At 39.3% G+C, this 26,322-nt stretch overlaps 1 protein-coding gene across 1 annotated transcript; it reads left to right on the top strand.

Moving 5' to 3' along the window:
- The first annotated feature begins 886 nt into the window (after positions 1–886).
- Positions 887–26,322, top strand: LOC140226808 (copper-transporting ATPase 2-like). Its single transcript, XM_072307232.1, has 18 exons — positions 887–1,279; positions 2,925–3,091; positions 4,177–4,338; positions 5,270–5,349; positions 8,113–8,263; positions 9,341–9,574; positions 10,486–10,735; positions 11,751–11,875; positions 12,658–12,807; positions 13,556–13,753; positions 15,230–15,415; positions 16,494–16,653; positions 17,554–17,718; positions 19,290–19,432; positions 22,859–23,062; positions 24,098–24,215; positions 25,338–25,440; positions 25,996–26,322. The coding sequence occupies exons 1-18, from the start codon at positions 1,015–1,017 to the stop codon at positions 26,057–26,059; spliced, it is 2,925 nt and encodes a 974-aa protein (XP_072163333.1). The 5' UTR covers positions 887–1,014; the 3' UTR covers positions 26,060–26,322.

The following is a 26,322-nucleotide window of genomic DNA, read 5'->3' as shown; positions in this document are numbered from 1 at the left end:
TTCAGTGCATTTTAAATCAGAGAATCTGCATTAATCTCTATAAATATGACCAAGAGGCAATCTCTATAAATATGACCAAGAGGCAATATTCTACTCTTTTTTGCATGGTTGTTGAAGAACAGCTAAGTTTTCCAAAGTCCTTTCTGACTTGTGATACTCGCTTCAGGGCTTTTGAAGCTACAAATTTCAGTGTCTAAAGTTTAAAGGGACTGTATAGTACTGGCTGAGGTGAGGATTCAGGTTTATGGCATTTTTTTTTTTGTGTGTGAGATAATGAGAAACCTCATGAAATATGAAAGAGCATGTAATTTCAAGTAGGATTCAACATTTTTTTTTGATGAAAATTGGCCTTGAAATGCTTGAGATATCCAAAAAAAAAGTGATCCTAATAAAATTGACAGGCCACAACTTTTATTAGGATTTCTTTTTTTGTGTGTATTTCCTTGTTTTTAGATATCTCAATCATTTGAAAACAAATTTTCATCAAACAAACTTATGATTCCCCTTAGAATTGTATGCTCTTTAACATTTCATGGAGTGGTTTATAGGTATCTTGGAAAACATTAGCTGAATCCTCACCTCAACCTGTACTGTACAGTCCCTTTAAATCCAGAGCTAGCCACCTGAAATTTTGTCTGAAAATAGATGCTATTTGCTCATTCTCCTTTCCACATACACTGTAGCACCACTTGGGACAATTCCAGGTTTGGTTTATGGGTTATCCTGATGAATCAGCTGTCTCACCAAGATGGTGTCATGGTCTTGTGGTCAGCGATGGACACATAGAGATAATGTTCTGACCACCGTGCTCTAATTCCTCCCTGTGACATTAAAAGGCTTCCAAAATGACTCTCTATCACTTTTGTTACCATGCCAACAGATTCTGCCGAAGAGCCCTCTACAGAAGACAATCGCTTGCCGGAGTCCACCGCAGACTGCATACAGAACTACCACAACCCCCGGGGTGGGGGCGGAGGGAGTGACTTCCAGGATGGACCTCAACGGGACAATAGCATGGAAGCTTTGGCACTGATTCCTGCAGAGGGGGAGGGTGGGGTCGGCGGGGATGTAGCAGATGGGACCATCTGCCTTGAGCTACGAGATCAGAGATCTGAGGACAATGAATCCAGAGGAGGAGGAAGAGGGGCAGAGGGGAAGGAAGTTGTCGGAGACGAGACAGGTGCCACGCCCAACATCCAGCACTGCATGCTGGGAGTGGTCGGGATGACCTGCGCTTCCTGTGTCAACACCATTGAGAAGAATCTCATCAAACAGAGAGGTAAAAACAACACGGTGAATGTATGTTTTAGGGGCAGTCATGGTCGGCTGGTCTAAAAACGCAGAAATCTTCCTTTGATGATATCAAACAGCATGGTATCCTGTTTGTTGCCGGCATTATTCTTTTCTGAGTCTGTTATTTGGGGACTTGATGTTGTAGGTTTAAAGTTTCAGGAAAATCATTAATTTCTTACCTGTTTACAAGTTCATTGTAGTATGGCATATACTTTTCTAGCAGCTTTTTTTTTTTTTTCTTTCTTTAGGTTTTTTTTTTAATAAAATTGTAAGCATTGCTACTACCAATGATTTGTAACGGCATTACACAAAACTAAGCAGTCATAGTTGTCTACTCAGGATCAATCACTGTTGTAATTGACCAATATGAATGGCTTATTTTCAGCCAGCAAGTGATAGAATGCTGTGATTAAAAATTGATTTGGAAAGTTTTGTGTAATACAGCCAAGTTGTGAGTATATAGATTATGTTGGCTCTTCACAATTTGGCCAAGGTCATAGGACATCCAGATAACTATAGATCTTCTGTCCCCCTAGAGCTAAATTTTTGTTCCCTATGTAGGTAGAAACCCTACTTCACAACTTGCTCTTAACTCAAATGTGTCTTCTTTTATCCTGAAGTGTACAATGTGAAGGAGATCAGTGCAAATTTCTTGAGTAAAAACTAGCATTGTGAGTTGTATGCATGATTCAATCAAAAATTCAGTGAGAGTTCTGTCTAAAGCGTCATACATCAGTCAATTGTATGCTTTTGCCATTGAACAAGTTGTTCTGTTCTGCATTCCTGGATTATCTCTGATCCCTCAAGTAACACCTACAGCATGTAGTTCAACTGTAGTTAGCATGGATTGCAAGTAGCTGGTCAACTTCCCAATATTTAGGTCATCTATTCTTAAAATAATTTTTAGTTGTATCACTGCACTTCTCATACTTGTGCGTTTAAAATGGATAGTCTGTTAACATTTCATGCACAATTCGAAGCCAATTATGAAGTGCAATATACCCTCTCAAGTGTTGTAACTGACAGAATGTTGTTGCAGTTTAAATGTTGGCTCTCTTCCAGTAACTTTATTTCCTTAATGTAATTGGAACCGGACGGAGGACATTGAGAAGGCATTGTCATTGACACTGTAAGAACAAAAGACTGATGGCAAATGGGTCCTCATTTAATGGTGTCTCAAGTGGCAAAACAACACTTAATACGGTAGTTTGTCTTGGCCCAGGACATTTTGATTTCCTGTGTCTTCTTCTTTTAAAGCCCTTTTCATGTCTGTGTATACAGTTGTCTTCTTTATGTTATCACCTCTTTGTGAGAATTTGTTGAATAGCATTGCAAAATGCAGATATGATATGCATTTTAATGGTCTGTTGATTTGCCCAGTCAATTCAAAAGTCGACTGAAGCACTTAGCAGATCTTGGAGTATTCAGTTTCATTTTCATTTCAATTCAATTCAGGTCAAGTCAGTCAAGCCCTACTTCACAAGTCACACTTAACCCAAGATAGTGTGTATTCTTATATCCTAAAGCATACCATATGAAGAAGATAAATGCAAAATTTGGAACTGGATGGAGTATTGAAATGAATTTGAAGGATAACTGGGAGGAAATATTCCACTTTTTTTTTTCTTCAGGCATTCTGGCTGCAACTGTCTCCCTGATTGCTCAGAAGGCTGATGTGAAGTATGATGTTTCCATGGTAACCCCTCTGGAGATCAAGGTGATGATCGAGGACATGGGCTTCGATGCCGAGGTGCATGAGGAGAAGGGGACTGAGTCAGAGGAGACACTCCAAGTCATTGTAAGGATCCCAAAACATGCAACAATCTTCAATTTAATGAATTCAATGACTCAAGAATTCATTAATTTGAATAAATACGCAATACCCACTGCTACAGAGGATTAGAACCAGCACTGGCTGTCGGGCAAAAGCTTGGTAGTCTAGCAGATATCAGGCTTTTCTACTTTATATCAAGAGACCGTTGGTTCGAGTCCACCCCGAGTATGTATGGCCTTGATGGTTTTATCATGGCTACTAATAGAACACTTAATAATTGGTGCTCATTTATGTTTGTGAAGTGCAAAAATCCTGTCCCACAGCAAATGGTAATTACACCATGAGAAGCTCTAGCTTGGCTCAGTGAACAAATAATACATGTAACTTCCATTAACAGTTCTGTAACATTTATTAAAAATCAAATGCAGGTATATTTAATTGTCAAATATTCTATCTGATTAAAAGTTGTCCCTGGCAAGCCAAAGTCAGACAAAACTTTTGTCATGCTTGACAATTGCTGAAATGTGCCATGTGCCTCATAAGTTGATTTAAACAATAAAATTCTGATAGCTTTTATTACATGCACATTATTTTTCTCGAGAGTCATCTTGATTGACAACACTGAGGCTTGAATAGGTAATGATAGTCATGCATAACAGGCACATAACTTTTGCTTTAAATTAAAGAGTATATCTGATTTTCATCAATGTCATCCTTATCAATATTGTTTGTTGAGAATTAACACCAACACCTTTAATATCAGAGGCATTATTTTCTTTGCTTTCACTCCTTTGAATAAACTTCTGTCCAAGTTTAATTTGGCATTTTTGTCCCATTCTCCTTCAGAATTATACTTAGAAACAAATACTCTATATGCTGTTATTTTCACGAATTTCGCGAATTGCAGTTGGATCGCGAATTTAACAACATGCGAAATTGTCGCCATGCGCTTTGTTAATAGAGCATTAATGTAAGTGTCGGTGTCGATTCGCGAAAACAACATCTCGCGAAAATGTCTATGACCTCATCATTTGCGAAAATATCTGTACGCGAAAATAATGGCGTATACAGTAATTGACCATCATTGCAATATGATTTGTTTTCCACAGATCACAGGAATGGTATGTGCATCCTGTGTAAACACCATTGAAGGTCTGACCAAAGCTCTGCCGGGAGTTAGGGATGCCTCGGTTGCCTTGACGACCAACAAGGGTGTCTTCCGGTACAGTCCAGATGAAATTGGACCGAGGGCCATCATAGAGACAATAGAGGTACTTAACTCTCAGTTTCTCAGTTTAAGATGAATACACTAGGTTAAGATGGGAGTATGAAAATAGCAAATATTTCTAGTATTTCTTTAAAATAATTTTGTTTCCTCTTTAGTGGCATTGTGATTTCTGAGTCAACAAGGAATAGCAGGAGGATGAGATATCATATTCAGTACAATCTCAATCCAAGTGTATTGGGTATATTTCAATAACTAGAGAGGCACTTCGAGAGCACAGACCTCCGCCAAGCAGCTCATTTCTACCACTGATCTTGTTCTTCTGTAAAGATCAGTGATTTCTACCCAACGTATGCATGCTGAAAATCGCCCGATTTCCCAATACAGAAACCTTTTTGTTACTTCGCCAATGCCAGCTGCGCAGCGCGCCTCGCCCTGGACCAGAAACTAGAGCACACACTCTAGTGCACGTATGAAAACCTAAAAAATATGCAGCTGGAACTCCAAAGTTCATTGACCCTACCTGCCAAAATAATGAAAATCCTTCATAAAATCCATAAAAAGTCCTAGATCACATCAAAAATTTGATCATCTGTTACTTGTGTCACTCTCAACCTTCCCTGTAAGTTTAATACAAATCCGTCAACTTTTTGAGTTATTTTGCACATGGACATCCCATCAAACCAAAGGTAATGAAAACATAACCTCGTCCCTTGGCGTAGGTAAAAATGGTTTGTCCAACTGAGCCCCTCCACCCCTTCCACCACCTTTCCTTTGAATTATAGATTCTATTTGATAAGGACCAGTTACAGCAAAAAGGTCAGTAAGTTGCTGACCTATACAGACAGACACATGTACAGGTGTTTGCACTCTCTTCTGATTAAAATGCGATGATTATTTCTCATGTGGGACTTAAACATGGAGGATGCAGATGGACAGACCGTTCTGAAATTTTAACATTTCTTTATTTTGTGCAGGATGCTGGATTTGATGCTGAAGTCAGCACCGACTCGAACCGTACAGACCTGGCTAAGCAACATGCGAGGGCCATCAAAAAGTAAAGTCTTATTTCCTTCAATTGTAGATGTAGTAGATATGTTAGATTTATTTTCTATTGCAGGTACAATCATGTCGATGTCATTTTTCAAATTATACATGTATATTCAGTTGATATGCAATTCAAAGATAATATAAAGTTTTGGTACCTCAAAAGTTTCCCTGAATTTCCTTGTCTTAGTTTGTGTTTCAGGTTAAAGTACCTTTCATATAACTAACACTGTGAGACTTAATCGCCCCAAAGTGCTCTCATGTCTTTGTTATCATACAATAATGGTTTCATACCAGAGCCGCCGCCGTACGGCGGCGAGGTAGTACACGTATTGTACGAAACCGTTATTGCATGACAACTGCGAACAGCAGCGTGCAGCCCCATACGCATAGCTAACTGTGACCAGCAGCGCCATACGTATAGCTAAATGGGGCTTCGCATTGTAGCATTCAGCATCATGACAGATTTAGTATTGCGGGTAAATATCAACTTAAAATCCAAAAATTTCTTCAATTTGAAGACTTACCAGTTAAGTATTGAAAACAGGTTTCGGGCAATGTTTGGTTTTGCCAATAGTCCCTTTCTGTTCGAATTGATGACTGAATGTGACTCGGTCGAGAGGACCTTGGGAGAGCTACACTGAATTGATGGCCAGCGCATGCGCACACAAACATCTTATCTGTTCCTGGATTTGAAATTTGTGCGCATGTGATGTGTGCCAATGCGCTGGCCGTAGTATTCAGTGTATGTAGCTCTCCCAAGGTCCTCTCGACCGAGTCAAATTCAGTCATCAATTCGAACAGAAAGGGACTATTGGCAGAACCAAATGTTGCCCGAAGCCTGTTTTCAATACTTCAACTTAATTGATAAGTCTTCAAATTGAAGAAATTTTTGGATTTTAAGTTGATGTTTACCCACGATACTAAATCTTTCATGATCCTGAATACTACAATGCGAAGCCCCAATACGCTATGCGTATGGGACTGCCGGTCGCAGTTAATTGCACGATTACTAAGTCTCACAGTGTTAGTTGTATGAAAGGTACTTTAACCTAAAACACAAACTAAGACAAGGAAATTCTTGAATTTTCTCATCTTTTCAAATAGCATAGATTATATGTGACCCGCGACAACGGTTTCAGGCAAAAGTCGCAAGAGCAAATTCCTTCCTAGGCGGGGTACAAAGATTTTGACCATTATTTTTGTCGATTTAGGGTTTTTGCAGAAATCGAATCTTTGATATGTTTTCTACATCTACACTAAATTTCACAGCATAAGACTAAGTTTTTCCTATTGAAAATGGAATTTTAAGCACCCTATATTGGATCACACCCGTCAGCTTCAAGCTGCTTTCGAACGCCGCGCCAATATCCCCAGTGTTGCTACGGCGCAGGGTCTCACATGCAATTGGCTGGTGCGTTACACACATTTACATAGTTCGGCTTTCGGAGACACCAGTTGCAGTGTTTCGGGAATGCTTTGTCCACGCGTGCATGATTACATGCTCCATTGTTCTTGCTATAATAGATACGCTCGCTCTATAGTGCGTGCTCTTCGTTTGGCTTTCTATCCGAGCTATTCTACTGCAATGTTCGACAACGGAAGTGAAACAAAAAGTGAACAGCAGGGCTAACTTTCAACTTGAAAACAGATGCATGGGGAACATGGTTTGATCACATCAGAGTCGCAAATCACTACACAAATCATGCATCATGCTATCAGAAACTCCTGTCACTTGTAGCATGATATAATCGTGTGAAAAGAAAACTAATATTTTCAAATTTGTCTACTCATAGTAAAAATTATGACAGCAGGATGACTCAAGGGAAGGTAGACGAGAGGAAAGGAGAGGTCACATATGACCAATTATATTCAAATACTACACGTCAAAATTGCACCAAACTAACGAGTTGTGTTTTATGTGTTTGTTTTAATAAAATAAACACCACCGAACAAAGCAACATATGCACGGCTTGTTTAAACAAAACAAACAGGAAGCGCGACCCTTGCCAGCTCTAGCAATTTTCTGCCTTCAAAAGGGTCGCCAATGATAAAGACAAATCAACCACATTGAAAACGCGATTTGTAAATGTGTGGATTCGCCACCCGCTCCTGTTACATGCACACGGTCGTGACATGTGGATGCCATTGCGTAATGTGTGCACCATACACACGTACACCATCAAGCTTGCAATTATCGTATCCGCCATCTTGAAAGACGTACTGGTAAACAAACCCGAGTGAAACGCATTGTTTTTCGGCTCCATACGCTGAACTGCGAGGAAGGTGCCCGGGAAATTTGACTCTCCCAGCGAGCCAATCAGAAGGCGATGTGGTTGCTAGAGGCGGAGCTTAACATCGATTGGCACCATCGTACAGATGGGTGATTCTCACCTCGCATCGCTGCTCTTACTTTGTCTTTGAGAAAGAGGTGAATCTTCAAAGCCCATTTTCTCGCAATTTTGTCAGGTTAACAACTTAAAAAGTGCATTTTATATCGGTTTCTATGCCCACTTATGGTGCCGAAGAATACAAGTGTTTTATATCAATGCAAAGCATAGAAAATGGGCAATGTGATTCAGTGAAAAAAATGAATTTTCAAAATTCCTGACTTTTGCCTGAAACCGTTGTCGCCGGTCACATATATATAATACCTCCATGCAAAACATCTTTTCTCATCTCTATATCTTATGACATATTGGTTTTAGATGAAAAACAATTTTTTTTTCTACCCTTTTCTACCCTCTTATCTTGGTCATGTCTTTGTTTGTAGATGGAGAACATCTTTCCTCATCTCCCTGATCTTTGGTGTGCCTGCCATTTCAACGATGCTGTACTTCATGATCTCCAAGAACCACATCATCGTCATCCCCGGTCTCTCCCTGGAGAACCTGATCCTTTTTGTTTGTGCCACCATGGTTCAGGTAGGATCCTCCACCTGTTCTCTCCTCCCAAGCCTCTTTAGCTGCACCTTTTCTCAAATGATTTACTGTTAAAGTGAATATTTCCGTGAGTAATTTTTCGCGTCCGGCAAGGAAAGATGAGTTTCGTGTGTTTTTATTTCCGCGGAATCAGGGCATCAACTACTGGGACATTTGGAGAGCAAAAATTTCAAAACTGCAAAAATTTCAACTTTTACAGTAGATTCAGCCCAAAACTCTCTAACACTAGGTTCCACGTTGCAGGACTGTCCCCTCCAAAACCATGATAGGCTTATTCAAACATAGTTGTACCAAACTGGGCATGCATGAGTCTCCGAGTTTGACTTGACTTTGGCCAGGCTGTCCTGTACACCTTGCACAAGGGATATAAAAGAAAATAGTATGATTTCGCACAAGATTCATTCACGATTTGCACTGCAAATAATTGCGACTGTTCAGGAAAAAGCGTGACTATTTCAGAAACATCACATGTTTAGTGGTGCGTGGATCGCTATGCCAATCTCATTGATAGTTTTTATTACAAGTTTCACACATATAAAAACTTTTTTTTGTGTGTTTTGTGATTCAAATTGTGACCCAAGTAATCACGACTTGTGGTGGCTTTGTGAGTGGCCTTATTGTGGGCATTCATTGGGACTTCTCTTGGTGTCCCTGCAAGGGTTGTCGGGTCTTGGGACAAAATTTGGAGGGGAGAGTGACCTTGGGTCATAATTGAAAGTGCCCAGCTGTATTCGGCATGTGCTAACTCTGATATCAAATCGCCCCAAACCATGATTGCCACTGTAGGTCGGAGACAGTCCAGATAGTTGTGTGGATGGTCAGTTGTAAAAAGACCAGATCTCTCCTGACTGTCCCTGCGATGTGGGACCTAGTGTGAATGCGGGATAAAATTCACCTTGGCATGTACATCATTGAAGTACCAAAGGTAATTCTTCATCCAGTATCTATGCCATGATATGCCATCTGCATAATAACTGTTTCAGACCTCAGATTGTTATGACAGCTGTTGCAGCCGCTCTAAACTTCTTGACAATATATTCACACTTCTCACCAATGCAGTTTCTCGGAGGGCGATACTTCTACGTGCAGGCATACAAAGCCCTCAAGCACCGCACAGCAAACATGGACGTCCTGATCATGATGGCAACCTCCACTGCTTACGTCTACTCGGTCATCATCGTGATTGTCGCCCTCGCAAGGAAAGAAGAGGAGAGCCCTATGACATTCTTTGACACGCCTCCTATGCTCCTGGTATTTGTCTCCCTTGGGAGGTGGTTGGAGCACATTGCAAAGGTAAGTTTGAATTTCCTGAATGTTGTGAGGATATTTAGCAATATTAGCAGTAGAGGGCAGCATACCAATTGAGTTTGCTTTGATTGTCTTCTCTGCTATAGATATGATCATTGCTCGTTGGGCAAGTTTACCTGTTTTTAACTCTGGATTTGAGAAATCCTTTGAATAAGAAAGAGATTTTATCTCTTAATTCTTTGAAAGGAAAGTAAGAAATTCTGATCTTAGAGAGGGTGTTATGTATGTAGCATTAGTGGAACATATAGGCAACAATTTCACATGTTACAAATTTGGCAAATATTAATTAACTTGCGAAGTGGGCAACCTTTAGCCACTGAAAATATCTGGTGTATTCAGTATACTTGAATGCATTGCATACATAAGCAGACCGAACTACCTATGTCAGGACTTTGATAGTATTAATTTTTTTGGTGAAGTGCAATATGCTGCAAAGCAATGCAGGCTGACCAATTAAAAGACCGTAAAGAAGAAGCATACTGTACTGTAAGGATGGATACTTTCGCGTGACTAATTTTTTGTGCTTGGCGGGATAAGAAGAGTTTCGCTTGTTTTTAATTCGGCAGAATCAAAATTAAAACTACTGGGACATACATTGTATGGCAAGCAAAAATATTCACGTGCTTTTATTTTCACGCTGCCTTCTGGTTGCGCGAAATGCGCGAAAATTTCAACACCGCAAAAATTTTTGCTTTTACACTACTCTATAACACTGCTATAGATATTAACTCATGTTTTGGGGGATTTTTTTTTTTTTTTTTTTTTGCATGATAAATGAACTCCTCCTTTAATCTTTGTCATATAGGAGGCAGATGTTGAGTTCATTGTACCATCACCCAGACTTGTAGATATTTGAGACCGATTCACATGACTGGTTCTGTTTGTCTGTCTCACAGGCCAAGACGTCCGATGCCCTGTCCAAGCTGATGTCCCTGCAGCCGGCCGAAGCCCTACTGGTCACTCTAGGGCCAGAGAATGAGGTGACCAGTGAGCGACAGATCAACGTAGAGCTGGTGGAGAGAGGAGACAAGCTGAAGGTCGTGCCGGGGTCAAAGATTCCGGTGGACGGGGACGTCATCGACGGGATGTCGTCTGCCGATGAGGCCCTTATCACGGGAGAGTCCATGCCAGTCACCAAGAAACCTGGTAGGTGTGCACAAACTCTCCCGTCTGCTTCACGCAGACACTATTTAACCTTTCTTGTGCCAGGGACTTTGGACAGTGTGTACAATATTGTGGGGTTTTCTGCAAAGCACACAAGGATTAACTATGTAGCCCTTGAAACTCCTGTGGCTTCCTGTGCACATTTTTGTGTATGTGTTTGGTGTGTGTGTGTGTGTGTGTGTGTGTGTGGGCATAAGGATGTGTGATTGTGTGTGTTTCTTTGTTTTTCCTATGGTTCATATCATCCCTTGTCTCACCTTACTCTGCTATTTTATCCTTTTTCTGGATACACCATCAGATTGATTTTAGCCTGTGCTCAATTATGGTTACTGTAAAAGTGGAAATTTTCGCAGTGTTTTTGCTTGCCATGTGTTCTAGTCGTCGATATCTTGATTCCGCAGAGCTAACAACACACGAATCTCTTCTTACGGGGCCGAGTGCGAAAAATTAGTCTTGTGAAAATATCCACTTTTACAGTAAATAAATCTCCCTCCTCCAGTGATTAGATGTTGGGTGTTGCAAAAATCCTCTATGTGCGAAACTGATTAATTTTCATTAAGAAGATTCGCAGAAGTTAGAGAATGCTTATGATAATGAATTGTGAGTAAAACAAATGCTTGAACATTGAGTGCCACAGTGCCCTTTTCAGGGGCGGATCCAGGAATTCCGTAAAGGGGAGGCACATTTACAAAATTAAAGGTGTGCACATGCACCCCCCATTTTTTTCCTTTTATTTCTTTTATTTCAACCAAAAATGGAGAGGAGGGGCGCATCCTGGTTTGCCCCTCTCTGGATCTGCGACTGCTTTTTATTGTAAGTACGACATACATTCAAATACTAGATTTGAATGTTTCATAGTTGTTAGTACACTCCACCTCATCCTTATTATTGTCAACATATCTGTTGTGAGAGGGGAGATGTCACATCTGATTTCAATGCAATGAATGTATCATTTCTGTGAGGAAAATAAAGAATTTGTTTTATTCATGCAACCTAGGGTCAAAGGTCATTGGTGGTTCCATCAACCAGACTGGTGTGTTGATCATGGAGGCGACTCACGTCGGCAAGGATACCACCCTGGCACAGATTGTCAAGCTAGTGGAAGATGCTCAAACATCAAAGGTGAAGAAACATGTTCTTATTAGTGATGCCATCATGGTCACATAATTAACTCCAACACACAGCTTGGCATTGACTACTGTAAAGTGGATACTTTTGTGCGATTAATTTTTTGCGCTCTGCAGGGTAAGAAGAGTTTCTTGTGTTTTTAATTCCGTGGAATCAAGACATCAATTACCGGAACATATGGCAAGCAAAAATATTTGTGTGCTTTTATTTTTGCACTAGTTTCTGGTTGCCTGAAATGCGTGAAAATTTCAGCACCGCGAAAATTTCCACTTTTACAGTAGCCCAGAACGCATAGTGAAAAACTCAAATGACACGAGCTATAAATAGATCGACTTGATGCACGTTTTTGCGCATGCGCAAATCGTGTTTTTTCCCTCTGAACGTCTCTGTCGCAAAAATCTAAAGCTCTCTAATATGTCCATCAAAGTGAATCATGGCCCAAACCCTATGCAAAGACTAGGAGGTTAGTCAGATGATATCTTCTCATGATGGGGCCACTTGCACTGTTTTATGATTTTTTGAAGCTTTTATATGGATCCCAAAAATATTCATAGTCTCAATATGTAGTCTTCCCCTAATATAGTCGCTTTAAAGATGTAGGAAATAAAACTGAGGGAGGACAGAATGTTTGTGTTTTCGTGTCAAATGCTTTCGAAAGTGAGTTTAAATATGTTACTTTGTGTAATGCATGCTTGTGTGTTTTGTGTACTTACCAAAAGTGTTACTGCAACATTTTCAATCGTAACTCTCTACTGACTCTGATATATCACTCCCAGGCACCTATTCAGCAGATAGCGGACAAGATCTCTGGCAAATTTGTCCCGGGCATTCTAATCCTGTCCCTGCTGACTCTGGGCATTTGGTTGACCATTGGCTTCGTGAACGTCCAGCTCATCCCGATCTACAGCGTACCATCAAATGGAACGGTGAGTAGGGAAATATGATGGATATGTTGTGTGCTGGTTGATAGTGTTCACATAACTGTAGGATCCATTTCATTAGGATGTCTACAAAGGTATTGTAAGTTGCAATAAGAGCGTTTCTGTCATGACAACTTGAATACCATGCGGAACGATTGGTTGTTTTTAGCTTCTGCCATAGTAACTGCAGTAATGTTCTACCTTCCCACAATGCCGAGGTGGGTTTAATGGGTAGGGCTCTTCTGGAATAAAAGTTGTTATTAATGATTGAAAATTTTCTACAGTTATGATCTCAAAACATTCTAAAACAGTTCATCATCCTGGCAAATCGCGTCATCCACATAAGTTTCTTGGTAAACCCTTTTGATATATTGGAAGCAAATTCTAAGTAATGGAATAATTCTGAGCTCTTCCAAGAACTAGGTTTGGCTTTAAATGAAATCAATCAAATGGTGACATACGTTCTTTCCCCTGACGTGATAATGATTACCACAAAGAGGATGGTAGTAATGGTAATGATAATGAATAACATTTACATGGCGCTTAATACTGATGTTTCTAAGTGCATCAATCAGGGGAAAAAAAAAAGTATGACATAGAGATGAAATATAACATATGTACATATTATGATATAATGACAGCAACAACATCTACAGAATTAAGGTTGAGTAAACAGATAATGATAACTGAAATGATGATGATGATGGTGATGGTAATGACACTTGCTGCTATCATAAATTTCTCTGTCATTTAGAGCCCAGATGAGGCTGAAGCAATGCGGCTGGAGGCCATATTCTCCTTCTCCTTTGAGCTAGCCATCGCCGTCATGGCGATCGCCTGCCCCTGCGCCCTAGGTCTGGCAACCCCGACAGCTGTCATGGTGGGCACGGGGATGGGAGCCAAGAATGGGATTCTGATCAAGGGGGGCGAGCCCCTTGAAATGGCCCACAAGGTGAGTACAGGAATGAGGGACTGTCACCAGTTTGATTTGTCACCATGTAAACATGACAAATTTGCAGATATATAGCAAAGAAAACTTTACGCTGAGGTGATTTTACCCCTCCCCCCCCCCCCCACAAAAAAAAGAAATAAAATATTCACAGCTCTTGTTTTTGTTTTTGTTTTTTAAGGTAAAACATACAATGTAGTTCTCATACGCTTGCAGAAACCGTGTTGAATTTCACTCTATAAAGTGGACACATGTAACTTAAGTGTGATACATGTTCACAGTGTGTGAAATAACACTGTGATGTTAAAACACAGTTTCAGTTGGGTGAAGGCAAAAATGCTAACCAGTAGTGTACCACAAAATGTACGCCGGAAGTATTGCAATCTCAGAGCACACGGGATTGTGTCTGCTACATGGCGTTTTGTATTTGCTTCACATCAATTGCATTATATATGGCCATAGCAGGAGTCATCACGTGAGTGTGAATGTATTCAGCGCTGCTTATCATGATGTGATTCAATACCACTGCTAGGGCACAGTTTTATCATCACATACCTGTTGTGTTCTGCCAATGAACCCACTGCCGAACTGGGAGGGCGCTTCAGGAATAAAAGCCATGTACTAGGATTTAAGTTATCTCACACTTTTGATCTCAAAATACTCCAAAGCAGCTCATCATCCGGGCAAATTGCATTATCCAGAGAAGTTTCTTGGTAGACCCTTTTGATACATTGCAAGTAAAGTCCAAATGGTGGAAGATGAAATTTGAGCCCTTGTGAGAACTGTGTTTTAGCTTTAATTTTATTTAAACCTTTTCCATTTTCATGAAGCCTGTTGCTGTGGTGCTTGACTGCATGTTGACCTCAGACGAAAAAAAAAAATCTCAAAACTCTCATACAAATGTTTCATTTTCTTACCATGTCTCCGGTCATTGCTCTTTTTTTTGTACCCTCCTCCCCCCCCCCCCCCCAAAAAAAAAAAAAAAGATGTTAAGTGGGACAGAATGGTTGGAAAATATAGTGTTTAGAGAAATAAAAATTACCACCCTTAGGTAAATTTATGAGGCTTTTTTTTTTTTAAACATAAAAACAAGCAAAAAACAAAGAAAAAAAAACAACAACAACAACAACAAAAAACAAACAAACCAGGCACAAAACCCAACCCACTGTATTCCTAGCTCAGTTCCAAATACCCTGATGGAAATGCAAAGCTTGTAAGAGTGAATCAAGTCATGCTGGCTAATGTGTTATTCTAATGAACTTCCAAAATTCTTATGTACTTGAAAAAATGTTCAATATAAGTTCAGGAATTATCAGGTATCAGCTGCCTAAAAATGCAACACACAATGTATCTCGACATTCAGTGTTTGGGGGATTACATAATATACTTCATAAATGACGCAAAACAGAAGGAATGAAATGAATATGAGCAGGTTTCATTGTGAGCTTTCACAACTATTGGTTTCCATGGCAATGACAGGTGAAAACCGTAGTGTTTGACAAGACGGGCACCATTACCCACGGCAAGCCCCGGGTCATGAGGACCAAGGTGTTCTCTGCCGCGGCCGACCTGATGACGGAAGAGGAGTTCCTCGCCATCTGTGGCACCGCGGAGTCTGGCAGCGAGCATCCGCTGGGAACTGCGGTCCTGAAGCACTCACTTGAAGTAAGATGCTACCTTGCATAACTCCTAAAGCAAAAAGTTTTCCTGAATCACATCACAAATAACAATGTTGATCGCACCAGGGGGGCATTTCATGAAGCATTTTGGTCGGATATTTTTCTGACAAACTGTTAGAAGCTACTGAAATCCTTGCAACTGATTGGCTGAGAGCAAATTTGTCCGACAACTTTGTCGGACAAAATGCTTCATGAAATGCCCCCCTGATTGAATTCATTAATTTGAAGAATGGTGACCGTCACTGCATCATCATCATGCAACAGTTATAATGATGAAGATGAATACAGTGAAAATCATCTTTAAAACTTTCCTCATCTTCCTTCTAAATGTTACACACCTGTTAAAATGACATTTATCATCATTGTCATTGTCATCATCAGCAGCATCATTATCATCACTATCATCATTTCATCATTTTCATCATCAGTCTCCATTGTCAGTGTCATCATATCATCATCATGTCATCATTATCATCATTGTCGTAATCATCATTGTTACTGCCATCATTGTCATCTTCACCGGCAGCACCAGCAGCCAGTATCAGCCTCATCTTGCTCATCATTTTCATTGCCTTTATTTTGCTCAGCAACCTCCTTCATTGTTAACTGCTGTTGAGGTGCAACCTCGCGCAAAAATTCAACTTCTTTTACATTTTTGACCAGATTTCACATCTGCAGGAGACATATTAAGAAAGAAAAGAGTATCTTACACATGATCAAAATGCCTCTGGCTGGTTAGAAATGAAAAAAAAAATACTCTGAATAGCAGTCATCTACATCTACATTTTATTCATGATTTGACTGGTGGAGATAAAGATGGCAGTGTGTATATGTGCATTTCCAAAACTTGTATTTTTATGCAAATTAGCACTTCTACCATTTTTTGATACCACGTTACTTCCGTCCACTCCCCCCTTCCTACCATGTCATACATCAGCTCATGTCATACATCAGCACAGAGTGAAGTGTGAATGGAGACACCTGTCAATCAATGATTGTTTTAGATGCACAATGCAGTCGCCATGTCAATCAATACTCATTCTCTCTTCCCCTTCTCCATCCAGATGTTGGGCGCCGACCGCGTCGGACGCTGCGCAGACTTCAAGGCGGAGCCTGGCTACGGACTCCGCTGCACCGTCAGTCAGGTGTCGGCGATGTTGCAGAATTATCCCACGGTGCCAACAAACCTTGCCAATGGTACAGCGGACCACAAGAGGAATGAAGGTACGGAGAATCTTTCACATCTCAATGTGGGAAACAGCCGCTTTATTTGCATGGAACACATGCCTTATGATTGGAGGTGTCGGCCGTAACAAATGTAATACCAATGTCGGTGATTGTGAAGCTCTTGTAATCAAAGTGATGATTATGATATGACAGTTGTTGTATTTGAGCCAAAATGTAGGGTGTTTGTTAGGGGTAGGATGGTTAAAAACTCCCTGGATCCTACTTCCTCATAACCTCACCTTTAAATCCTCGTAGGAATTGGCTAAATAAACATGGTAGATTAGAAAACATGATACAACGAGTTCCTTTTGTTTGTTATCTTTTGGATGTAGTGTTCTGATTACGATTTGCATTTGATATTTTCAAATATGTGCAAAGTTTTTTTAAAGTTTTAATGTATTTATGATATTTTAATCATATTGTTCCTGTATTATTCTAACAAGGCAGAATGATCTCATGAACCACACTCATGAAGGATATCATGGTTTAAGGATACATGTTCAGTCTTCATCCTGTAACACTGTTTCCATCCTGATGCCTTGCATGAGTGTGAATTTCAAATATATCACAAACATACCTCCTCCAAAAAAGTGAAGTACACACAAATTCATATCCAAGTGCACATTCACATCCATTTGCACATTCACAAGAAACTCTGAAATTTCCAAGAAGAACATTACCAAGAAGACCAATAGACTCTCAGTGCAGGTCAAGGTCATTGGGGTCAAATTTCATCAAAAATTGATGGAAGTTGTCATCTCGCTAATAGTTTTGTCCTAGAGATGTTGCAGTACTGTTTTCTTTGAACTCACATGAAATAAGGATGAGAATTGTGCAGAGAGATTGTTCCGGAACCAAATACATGTAGGAAATACTGCCTTCTTTTTGTCTCACCAGCGGCAGGGATCGAAACGGTTACCAAGGATACCAAAGAGTTTACAGTACTGATCGGAAACAGGGAATGGATGAAGGAAAACGAGCTGGAAGTGACCGATGAGATGAACGAGGCTCTGATGACCCACGAGTCTCGGGGCCAGACAGCCGTTCTTGTTGCAATCAATGGTGTGTTTCTATAATAACCCTTGTAATCCCAAAAGAAGACAATAATATTTTGTTGCAGAAGAACATAGAGACTGTGATACTGAGAGGGTTAATGGAAATAGCTGTCCTTAAAATGAAACCTTTTGAATTCTTGTTTTCCTGTCAAGATTTAACCCGTTGAGGATGGTTTGATTTTGCTACAACACGCATTTCCCATAGACACCTGCCCGAGTATACTCGGGACTCGTCCTCAACTGGTTAAAATGCTTTAAAAAAATGAATGAAAAATTGGCACTGTCTCACAATAGGATGCTATGAAGTATTTCTCCAATGAAGCATTGATAAAATCATGTGTAGATCATTAACTGTTCCATCTAAGCCGTTGCCTAGTAGGTCAAAAAAGTTTTGCCAATTAAATACCAAAGTGTGAATTCCTGTAAGTAATGGAAAAAATGTCCAGTCCTTAATACTGTATATCAAGTATATAACAAAATTATTTCATATCCAGGGTCACTGTGGTATAGTTGACAGGCCTCTAGACCTTCAAACAGGAGAATCTCATTTCAAATTCAGTCCTATACTTATATCCTCTATTTACCCACAATATTCCCCAGGACCCAGATGGAACACAGGTATGGCAGAGTTGGGGTAATGATAGAAAATTGACTAAGACTTTCATGCAGCACTTACATGAAAGTTACCACTTTCTGCTTGGCTGTTTTCAACTGCTCTTCTAAAAGATTATTTGGTTTTGTAAAGTCTGTGGTTTGAGAAGTCATTGCAGACTAGGGCTAACTGTGAACTGGCTTATTATGCAAATATGCTAATTTTTATGGATTTTTGATTTTTTTTTTTTATAAAAGTTCTGTGCCAATATGGTTGTCTAGTGATCCCTTAATTGTGAAATATGTGAAAGGAAGTTGTTTAACATGTATTTGGAAGTAAGATGATTGTCTAAGACCAAAAATTAGGTAATTAATTAAACAATTATACTCTTTATACATACCAAACTCTGAGTATCTCGGTATTTCTTATGTTAATTATTGTTTTTATTTCCTATGTTTTCTATTGTTTCATGGTTTTTTTGTTTTCAGAACAATCAATTTCAACTTCAGATTAGATTTTATTAGAAAAACAGACTGCAAGAAAAAAAAAACAAACACATTAGAATCTTGCAAAACCTCATTCATTTTACACATAAACACATACAAATACGCCATTTTTGACTGACATGTGACCATAAAATGTTACATAATACCATAACCGCTGCAGGTATATATGCAAATTAGGTATCAAAAGATGCGTAAGACTCCAAAGAAAAAAGTCACAAAGTTTCGCGATGAGATCTTATAAATTCTGGAAGTTATCGCAAAATTTCCGGAGGGGGGGGGGGGCGCATGATGCCCCCCCAGTCTTTTTTAGAGTTAAGGTAGGACCAACTGAAAAAGTACTGGCAAAACTGAAGGAGTTATGCTTCAAAAAAAACCCCAAAAGATTGGATTAAATAACATCTGTTGTATTATTGCATGAAAATGCTGAATACGAGAGGACCACAGCATGACATGCTTAAATGTGCTTCGCATTTCTCACAGGTGACATTGCTGGTATGATTGCCATCGCGGACACGGTCAAACCGGAGGCCCAGCAGGCCGTTCGGACACTGAAGATGCTCGGACTGGACGTGATCTTGCTGACTGGAGACAACAAGGTCACTGCTCACGCCATTGCCAAACAGGTGGGAGGTTTTTTGAAGGCCAGAGCAGCTGTTGCCAGTGGTCAATAGATATCTATTGATTTTTTTTTTGTCATCGGTCACTACTGATGTTGATGTATGTTCATTCATTCATTCATTCATTCATTCATTCATTCATTCATTCATTCATTCATTCATTCATTCATTCATTCATTCATTCATTCATACATTCATTCATTCATTCATACATTCATTCATTCATTTCCATTTATTTCATTTTCAAGTGAGAGTGTCAATGTACAAAACATAGCATGAGAAAAGAACAAACAATATAAAGATGCGTATTCTCAATGCATCGAAATATGATATAAACAAAGTGAATTGAGGAAAAAATAAACACATGTGTAGGTACTATTAACTGCATAATGTTGAAAATGATGGGGGAGCTGAAAAGCAGAGCTCGTAATATGCTTTCCCCTCAGAACTAATTATTGGGTTTGTTTTTTGGTGATACCTTAGTAGTAATAACAGTATTGTTATAAATCGTTTTTAAAGCAATCAGTGTGCCTGACCTTGAAGGAAATAATATAGTCATAAATTAATCAAATCCTAATTAACGGATAAGTCTATTCAAGTCATGAAATTCTTCCGTTGAGTTGTTTTTATTGCAGCTGATTAGCAAGTTGCCCACATCGATGTTTATAAGCACTGAATTGATCAGTGTTTAAGTAGCTGCCATGACAAAAGAAATCATGGGCATACATACTTGGGCAGGATTCGAACCTACGACCTCATGATCTCTGGACAGGAGTCTTATCAAATAGACCACTGAGCTTCCGCCTGAAATCTAGTGCTGGTGTTAAATCCATGTAATTTGCAGTGGGTACTGTGTAATTATTCAAATTATTTATGTCGATGTGAGGCAATTTCCTACTTAGCTGCCATGGAACAATTCGAAAGAATTTCATAATTTGAATATGCTCATTCGTTAATTAGGATATGAAAATGCTGGAAAATTAACCAACTGCATTTGATGATATATCTCACAGGTCAAAATGCATGTAAATGCTTAAAAAACACACAACCTATATATATATATATGTATATATATATATATATATATATATATATATATATATATATATATATATATATATATATACATATATATACTTAAAAAGTCCCTATAGAAAATGACCTATACTCTAATGGATAAATCTCTGTGCATAATTATTATATACATATGAAAGAATGAATAAAAATTAATTCGTAAGTAGATAAATGAATAGATAGTGGGTCACTTACTTATATTTCAGCAAAACTTTAAACTGTTTTTTGCTCCAGGCTCTCTTCCTGTTGTTGTTGTTTTTTTTTGTCATGTCTCATATTGATCAGTATATCTATGAATAGAGCCATGAAACCTTGACACAGTTCAAGGACTTGTGTGTGTGTGTTTGTGATTGCATGTATGTGTGTATCTGGATGTGAAAGTGTGATGAACGCTGGACAGAGTGTAACCTGGGAGGTGGGAAGAGACAAAGAGATTCCACACCTCCCATCCAAGTTTGAATGACTGCCAAGTTTTCTGGCTCCAAACTCTAGCACCCTCTGGCGTATTGCACCAGCTGTTGATGCTATATATGCACGTCATAGAACAAAACGAAGAGAAACAGAGTAGGTTATTCAGCTGAAGGAAGCAATGATGACTAGTGATGGAGAAATATTTGCTTGTATAACCCATCAATCCTGGCATAATTTTTCTCCGGAAATTATCCTCTTTTCATTCATTTGGCATCTTTGAAAATTTCTGCATACCCTATATTGGAGCCAGATTGGAAAGATTGGAATAGGTTATATTCATTAAATCTGCACGAAATTAGAAAAAAGACCCTATGAAATTGCCATTTTGATACAGAGACATTAACTGTGATGTTTTTCAACATGTTGCCAATTTAGATATCCATTATAGATTTAGGAATTTAAAGGTTTTTGATGACTCTGCAACTGAAATAAACAGCAGTATATGGAACAAGAAAGAAGACTCAAAGGAAGAAAAGTTTTTATTTTACCTCATTAAGTTCAACAATGAACAGTAAAAATTGATATAAAACAGATACATCCCCAAACCACAAAAGTTTGGTTTCTAGAGTATGATTGGTTAAATCCACCATATTGCAGACATGTTATATGCTCTGTCTCATCATTGCTGCCCACCCTCATGTTTTATTAGTATAGACAAGTTTCCCAGCTAGTTATTGCCCATTGGCCATCAATTCGTTAACTCTTACTGCGCTTTGTTTGTGGATAGAGTGCTTTCTTTGCAGAATGGCATGGACATTTCGACACTAACTGTGAAGGAATGAAGATTATGTAAATCCATGAAATTCTTTAAGTGATGCTTTGACATATCATGGGAGAAAACCTGCAAAGTTTATGTTGAAGCCATTTGAAATACCTTTTCAGGCATAAATTAATTTTAATGTCTCCTCTTCATTGGCAACGGCAACATATGTGTGAAGAGACATTGGATTTTGGTAGTGAAAATTAATTCATTGCTTTTGTTTCGACACAGAAATGCCACAGCCTGTGGGAAATGATACAAAATTTGAAGGCTAGTGAAGTGAAGAATGTGTGGTATTTCCTGTTTTGACTTGGTTGGAATGTTAAACACTATTGATAATATATTTCGTATGAGAACAAAAAGTGGTAAAGCATAAAACTATTAAAAAAAAACCAACTGACGGACGGTTTCGGGCGTTTAGTGACTAATGGGTTAAAGGAAAATATGTGCAGAACTTTTCAGACATGGTGACAGGAAAAGGACCAATACCTGTATACTCCAGGGAATTTTCTGTTAGTGTTACGATTTATTAGAATTTGTTTTTAATTGGTCAGAAGAGATATAAGTATCATACTGTTTGTGGAAGTTGATATTGGATTGCTGTTGAAGTAGAGAATGTTCAGTATTTTTACTTGTGCATGTCAAATACATTATGGAAAAAAAAATGGAGTACTTGGGTCTTACCAGTCATACCAAGGCATTTCCGTTTTTTGTAGTTTGGTGTGTGTGTATTTTGATGCATTTGAATGACCAAGTACACGTTTTCAGGAACGAGTACATGGTATGATGTAGGTGCAAATGGTTTGTTGTAAGTAAAATCAGAGTAGGTAAGTGTGAATTTTGTTTGTAATGCACATGGTAGATTGTGTATTTTTGTTCATAATCATATTGCATTGTGATTATTGGTATGCAAAATATCTGTCAGAAAGGTGCAATTTGATCAGTCCGTTGTGTGTCTTCATCATCTGGTTCTAAATGATTACAAAATGGGCTACATGACATGGTCTCCAGAAAAAAAAAAGAATAATAATTACAAAAGTATTATCAAAAGTTCTTGTCAATGCATTTCACAAAAATCCTTACAAATTCTTTTTAAATGTCATTTACGAATCTTGGTCTTACACCAGGTTGGCATCTCAAAAGTGTTCGCGGAAGTGCTCCCTCACAACAAAGTGGAGAAGATCAGTGAGCTCCAGTCCAGGGGGCAGCGGGTCGCCATGGTGGGAGATGGGGTGAACGACAGCCCCGCCCTGGTGAAGGCTGATGTGGGCATCGCCATAGGAACAGGGACAGATGTGGCAGTTGAGGCAGGGGATATTGTCCTCATCAAGGTGGGTGGGGTCTGAACCGATTGGATGTTTCATACCAGGGGAAGGATGATGTAATTCAAACAAGTGTGCGTGGTACCGGTGATGATGCCGGTGGTGCTGCCGGTGATGATGACAAAGACGGTGATACTGATGATGATCATGATGATGGTGGTGATGGTGGTGATGGTGTGATGATGAGGAAGGTGATGAGGATGGTGATGATGATTATGGCGATGATGGTGGCGATGGTGATGATGGTGATGATGATGATGATGATGATGATGATGATGATGATAATGATGATGAAAGGTTTGATATTGAGGATTAGTAATGTCAGTCACTGTAATCATGATAATAGAAGTGATTATGGTGATGATGTTGTGATGATGACCATGATTATGTTAGAATTTATCAGTGATGACACATTTCTGTCATATTCTTTTCCTCGCTTTCCATTTTGTTATATCATATAACTGAACAAATGAACAATGAAAATACATAGAGTGGGTAATGTTGTGGCTTGTATTTTTACTTTTACCTTTAAGTTACCTCATTTCTTCCTTCCTTGAATATTTTGATTTTTATCTTCCTGATGTATGTGGAACTGTGACCTTGTCTTGTTGAATACTTTTCATAGTGCCTCAATAACCACCATTTGCTTTTTATTCTGTTGGGTAGAGTATAAGTACTGTTAGATATTTTAGTGTGTTGTTAATTCTTCTGTACCTGCTGTGATATTTGAATGACTTATGTATGTACCATTGACTCCTGTACTACCTCATGTGTTAAGCAGCTGGGTAGTGACTTACGAAATAATATTCCTGATGCTGCTAATTGAGAATTATGACCACAAAAAAAAAAAGAAAAATGTTGATCACACAACAGTCAGTGTACTGAACTAGCAGACAAGTTAATTGCTTTTTTGTTTTTCGATGGCTTGAGGTAGACTGTTCCTCAATCAAATAAGTTAAAGGCTAAGCATGTCAACAGGTGTGTACATAATTCCTGATATCACTGGTGATTCACTTCCACTCTTTCTCCCACATTTCATGGTAGAATGATCTAATGGATGTTGCAGCGGCCATCGACCTCTCCAAGCACACCGTCCGGCGGATCCACATTAACTTCTTCTTCGCCTGCATCTACAACTCGATTGGAGTTCCCATCGCAGCTGGTGAGTTGATTTTCCACTTGTTTTTTGCACTGAGAGAGCAGTTCATACTTCGATATTAACAGGCCACCACAGGAGTGATAGCTTCAAGGCCCCCTTCAAGATATAAAACAGCGAGAATGAAGCACTGTGTCTCTTAACCTGTTGAGGATGGACTGATTTTGCTACAACATCTAGACTCCTGCCCGAGTATACTTGGGACTCATCCTCAATTGGTTAAGGCTTCAGAGTTAGCAAGTGTCAATGATTCTGCTTGGGGCTCTGTGGAAGGTTAAACATATACTCAAGTGTGCTAAAGAATATCAAACCCTCCCTGATCTGAGAATTGTCTTTGCTGTTTGGGATACATTGAGCACATAATTTCATCCTGATTGTTCGCTGGAGTTTCTCTGAATTTGTTGTGTGAATGTTGGTGCCCTTTGCTCTCGGCATTAGCCCCTGCTGCCTGAGGACTTGAACCAATGACCTAGAGACTAAGAGCCCTTGGCAACATCCCCTGAGCCACAGCAGCCCCTTTGAGTGAGACTCCCACTGTCTGCTCTGTGGATAGTGTGTAGGGTGGACGTGGTTTTGGTTTACCCCTGCATGTCAGCCAACATGCTTTTGTAAAACAGCGTATGTACCTTCTGGGTGTACTTTTTTGTTTGCACAAAGCATGAGATCACGTGTCCAGCTCCTCAAATTATTTTCATGTGCACTTCAACAATAGTTCATTTATTGGAATAGAAAGTGAAATTAAGCTCCCCCCCCCCCCAAAAAAAAAAAGAAAGAAAGAAAAGAAAAACAGAAACAAAACAGACCAACAGATTAGCAATTCTTCTATGATACATTTTTCTGTCATGAGATGTTGCAGTGCATCTTGATGTGGTCAATAATCTCTTAACTGAATCTTGAGTGGGCTATCCAAGAGTTCCAGTAATGCAAACAGAAGTACAAACAATGTAGCTACTTACTGTTAGTATCCAGAAAATTAACTGAAAGTCACCTTTGATTCTTAACATCCAGGAATGTCAAGGAATGTATTCAACAGAGATTTGTTCTTTTTTAATGGTGTATTAGGAGAATGCTGAAGTCATTGTATATTCCTATTTTTTTCTTTTTTTTTCTCTTTTTTTTTACCTTCAGGCATCCTAGCTCCACTTGGTGTCTTTCTCCGGCCTTGGATGGCATCTGCAGCCATGGCGCTATCATCCGTTTCCGTGGTTACCTCCTCCCTCTGGCTGAAAAGGTGAGTTTGTGATTTATGTTTCGTGAATATCTCCTCCTCTGTAGGGAATGCATGTTAATGGCAGTTTTGTCTCATCTCTCTATATCTTTAAGTCTTTAGCCACCACCATAGTTACATTTATCAGTCTTGTGAACATCCAATTGTGTAAGCTGTGATGGACAACAAGTCTTCCTGTTAACATTTGCATTCATGCAAGACACAACACTTATTCAAAGTCTGTGTGAGCTTACTTAGAAGTGAAAATGAATAATACTCATCCGGAAGGTGATATGACCCATATTGTTGTGGGAAGTGGAAGAATTATCATTATCCTTTGGAGTGACTCTGAAGATAGCAAAACTTTACCACACCATGGTAACATTAAGTAAAGGGTCGAAGCAGAAACATTCTCTCTGAAATTGAATACTGACACTTTGTTGTAAATTCAGGTCATTATTCATGCAAAATGCAATTTTCGGTTTTTTGGTTGAAATGTTAATGGAGATCCATTTGTCCCTGATAGAGGCCGTGCTGAGTTTGGTTAATCTCATTCGTTATCATATTTTGTCTTGGCAGGTACCGCAAACCAACGTACAGGAAGGAGGAGAGGGCTGAAGCCAGGGTGGCTCACATCGTTTAAAAAGCTGGAAGGAAGAGGGTGTGGTGGATGGTAGCATGGGACCAAACGGTCGTCAGCGTTGCCATAGTGATAAAGAGAGAGGAACTGAGATGGAGAAGAGAATAGAGGGAGAGAGATATAGGAACCAGATTTGCATGAGGAATGCAAATGCATCCTGCTCTCAGGGTAGATGGAGTCTTACTGGATTTCTGAAATGTCTTCAAAGATGAAGATGGAGAAAAAGGGAAAAAAAATGAGATGATGAATGATATTCATTAAGTACT

This window comes from Diadema setosum, chromosome 4, assembly GCF_964275005.1.
Source record: "Diadema setosum chromosome 4, eeDiaSeto1, whole genome shotgun sequence".
NCBI classification, from domain to species: Eukaryota; Metazoa; Echinodermata; class Echinoidea; order Diadematoida; family Diadematidae; genus Diadema; species Diadema setosum.
This window is presented reverse-complemented; position numbering and strand designations above follow the sequence as displayed.

Coding starts and splice junctions, on each gene's coding strand:
- LOC140226808 (XM_072307232.1), top strand. CDS start 1,015: ATGGAAGCTTTGGCACTGATTCCTGCAGAGGGGGAGGGTGGGGTCGGC. Junction 16,654..17,553: donor GGACCACAAGAGGAATGAAG/GTACGGAGAATC, acceptor TTGTCTCACCAG/CGGCAGGGATCGAAACGGTT. Junction 24,216..25,337: donor TGGAGTTCCCATCGCAGCTG/GTGAGTTGATTT, acceptor TTTTACCTTCAG/GCATCCTAGCTCCACTTGGT.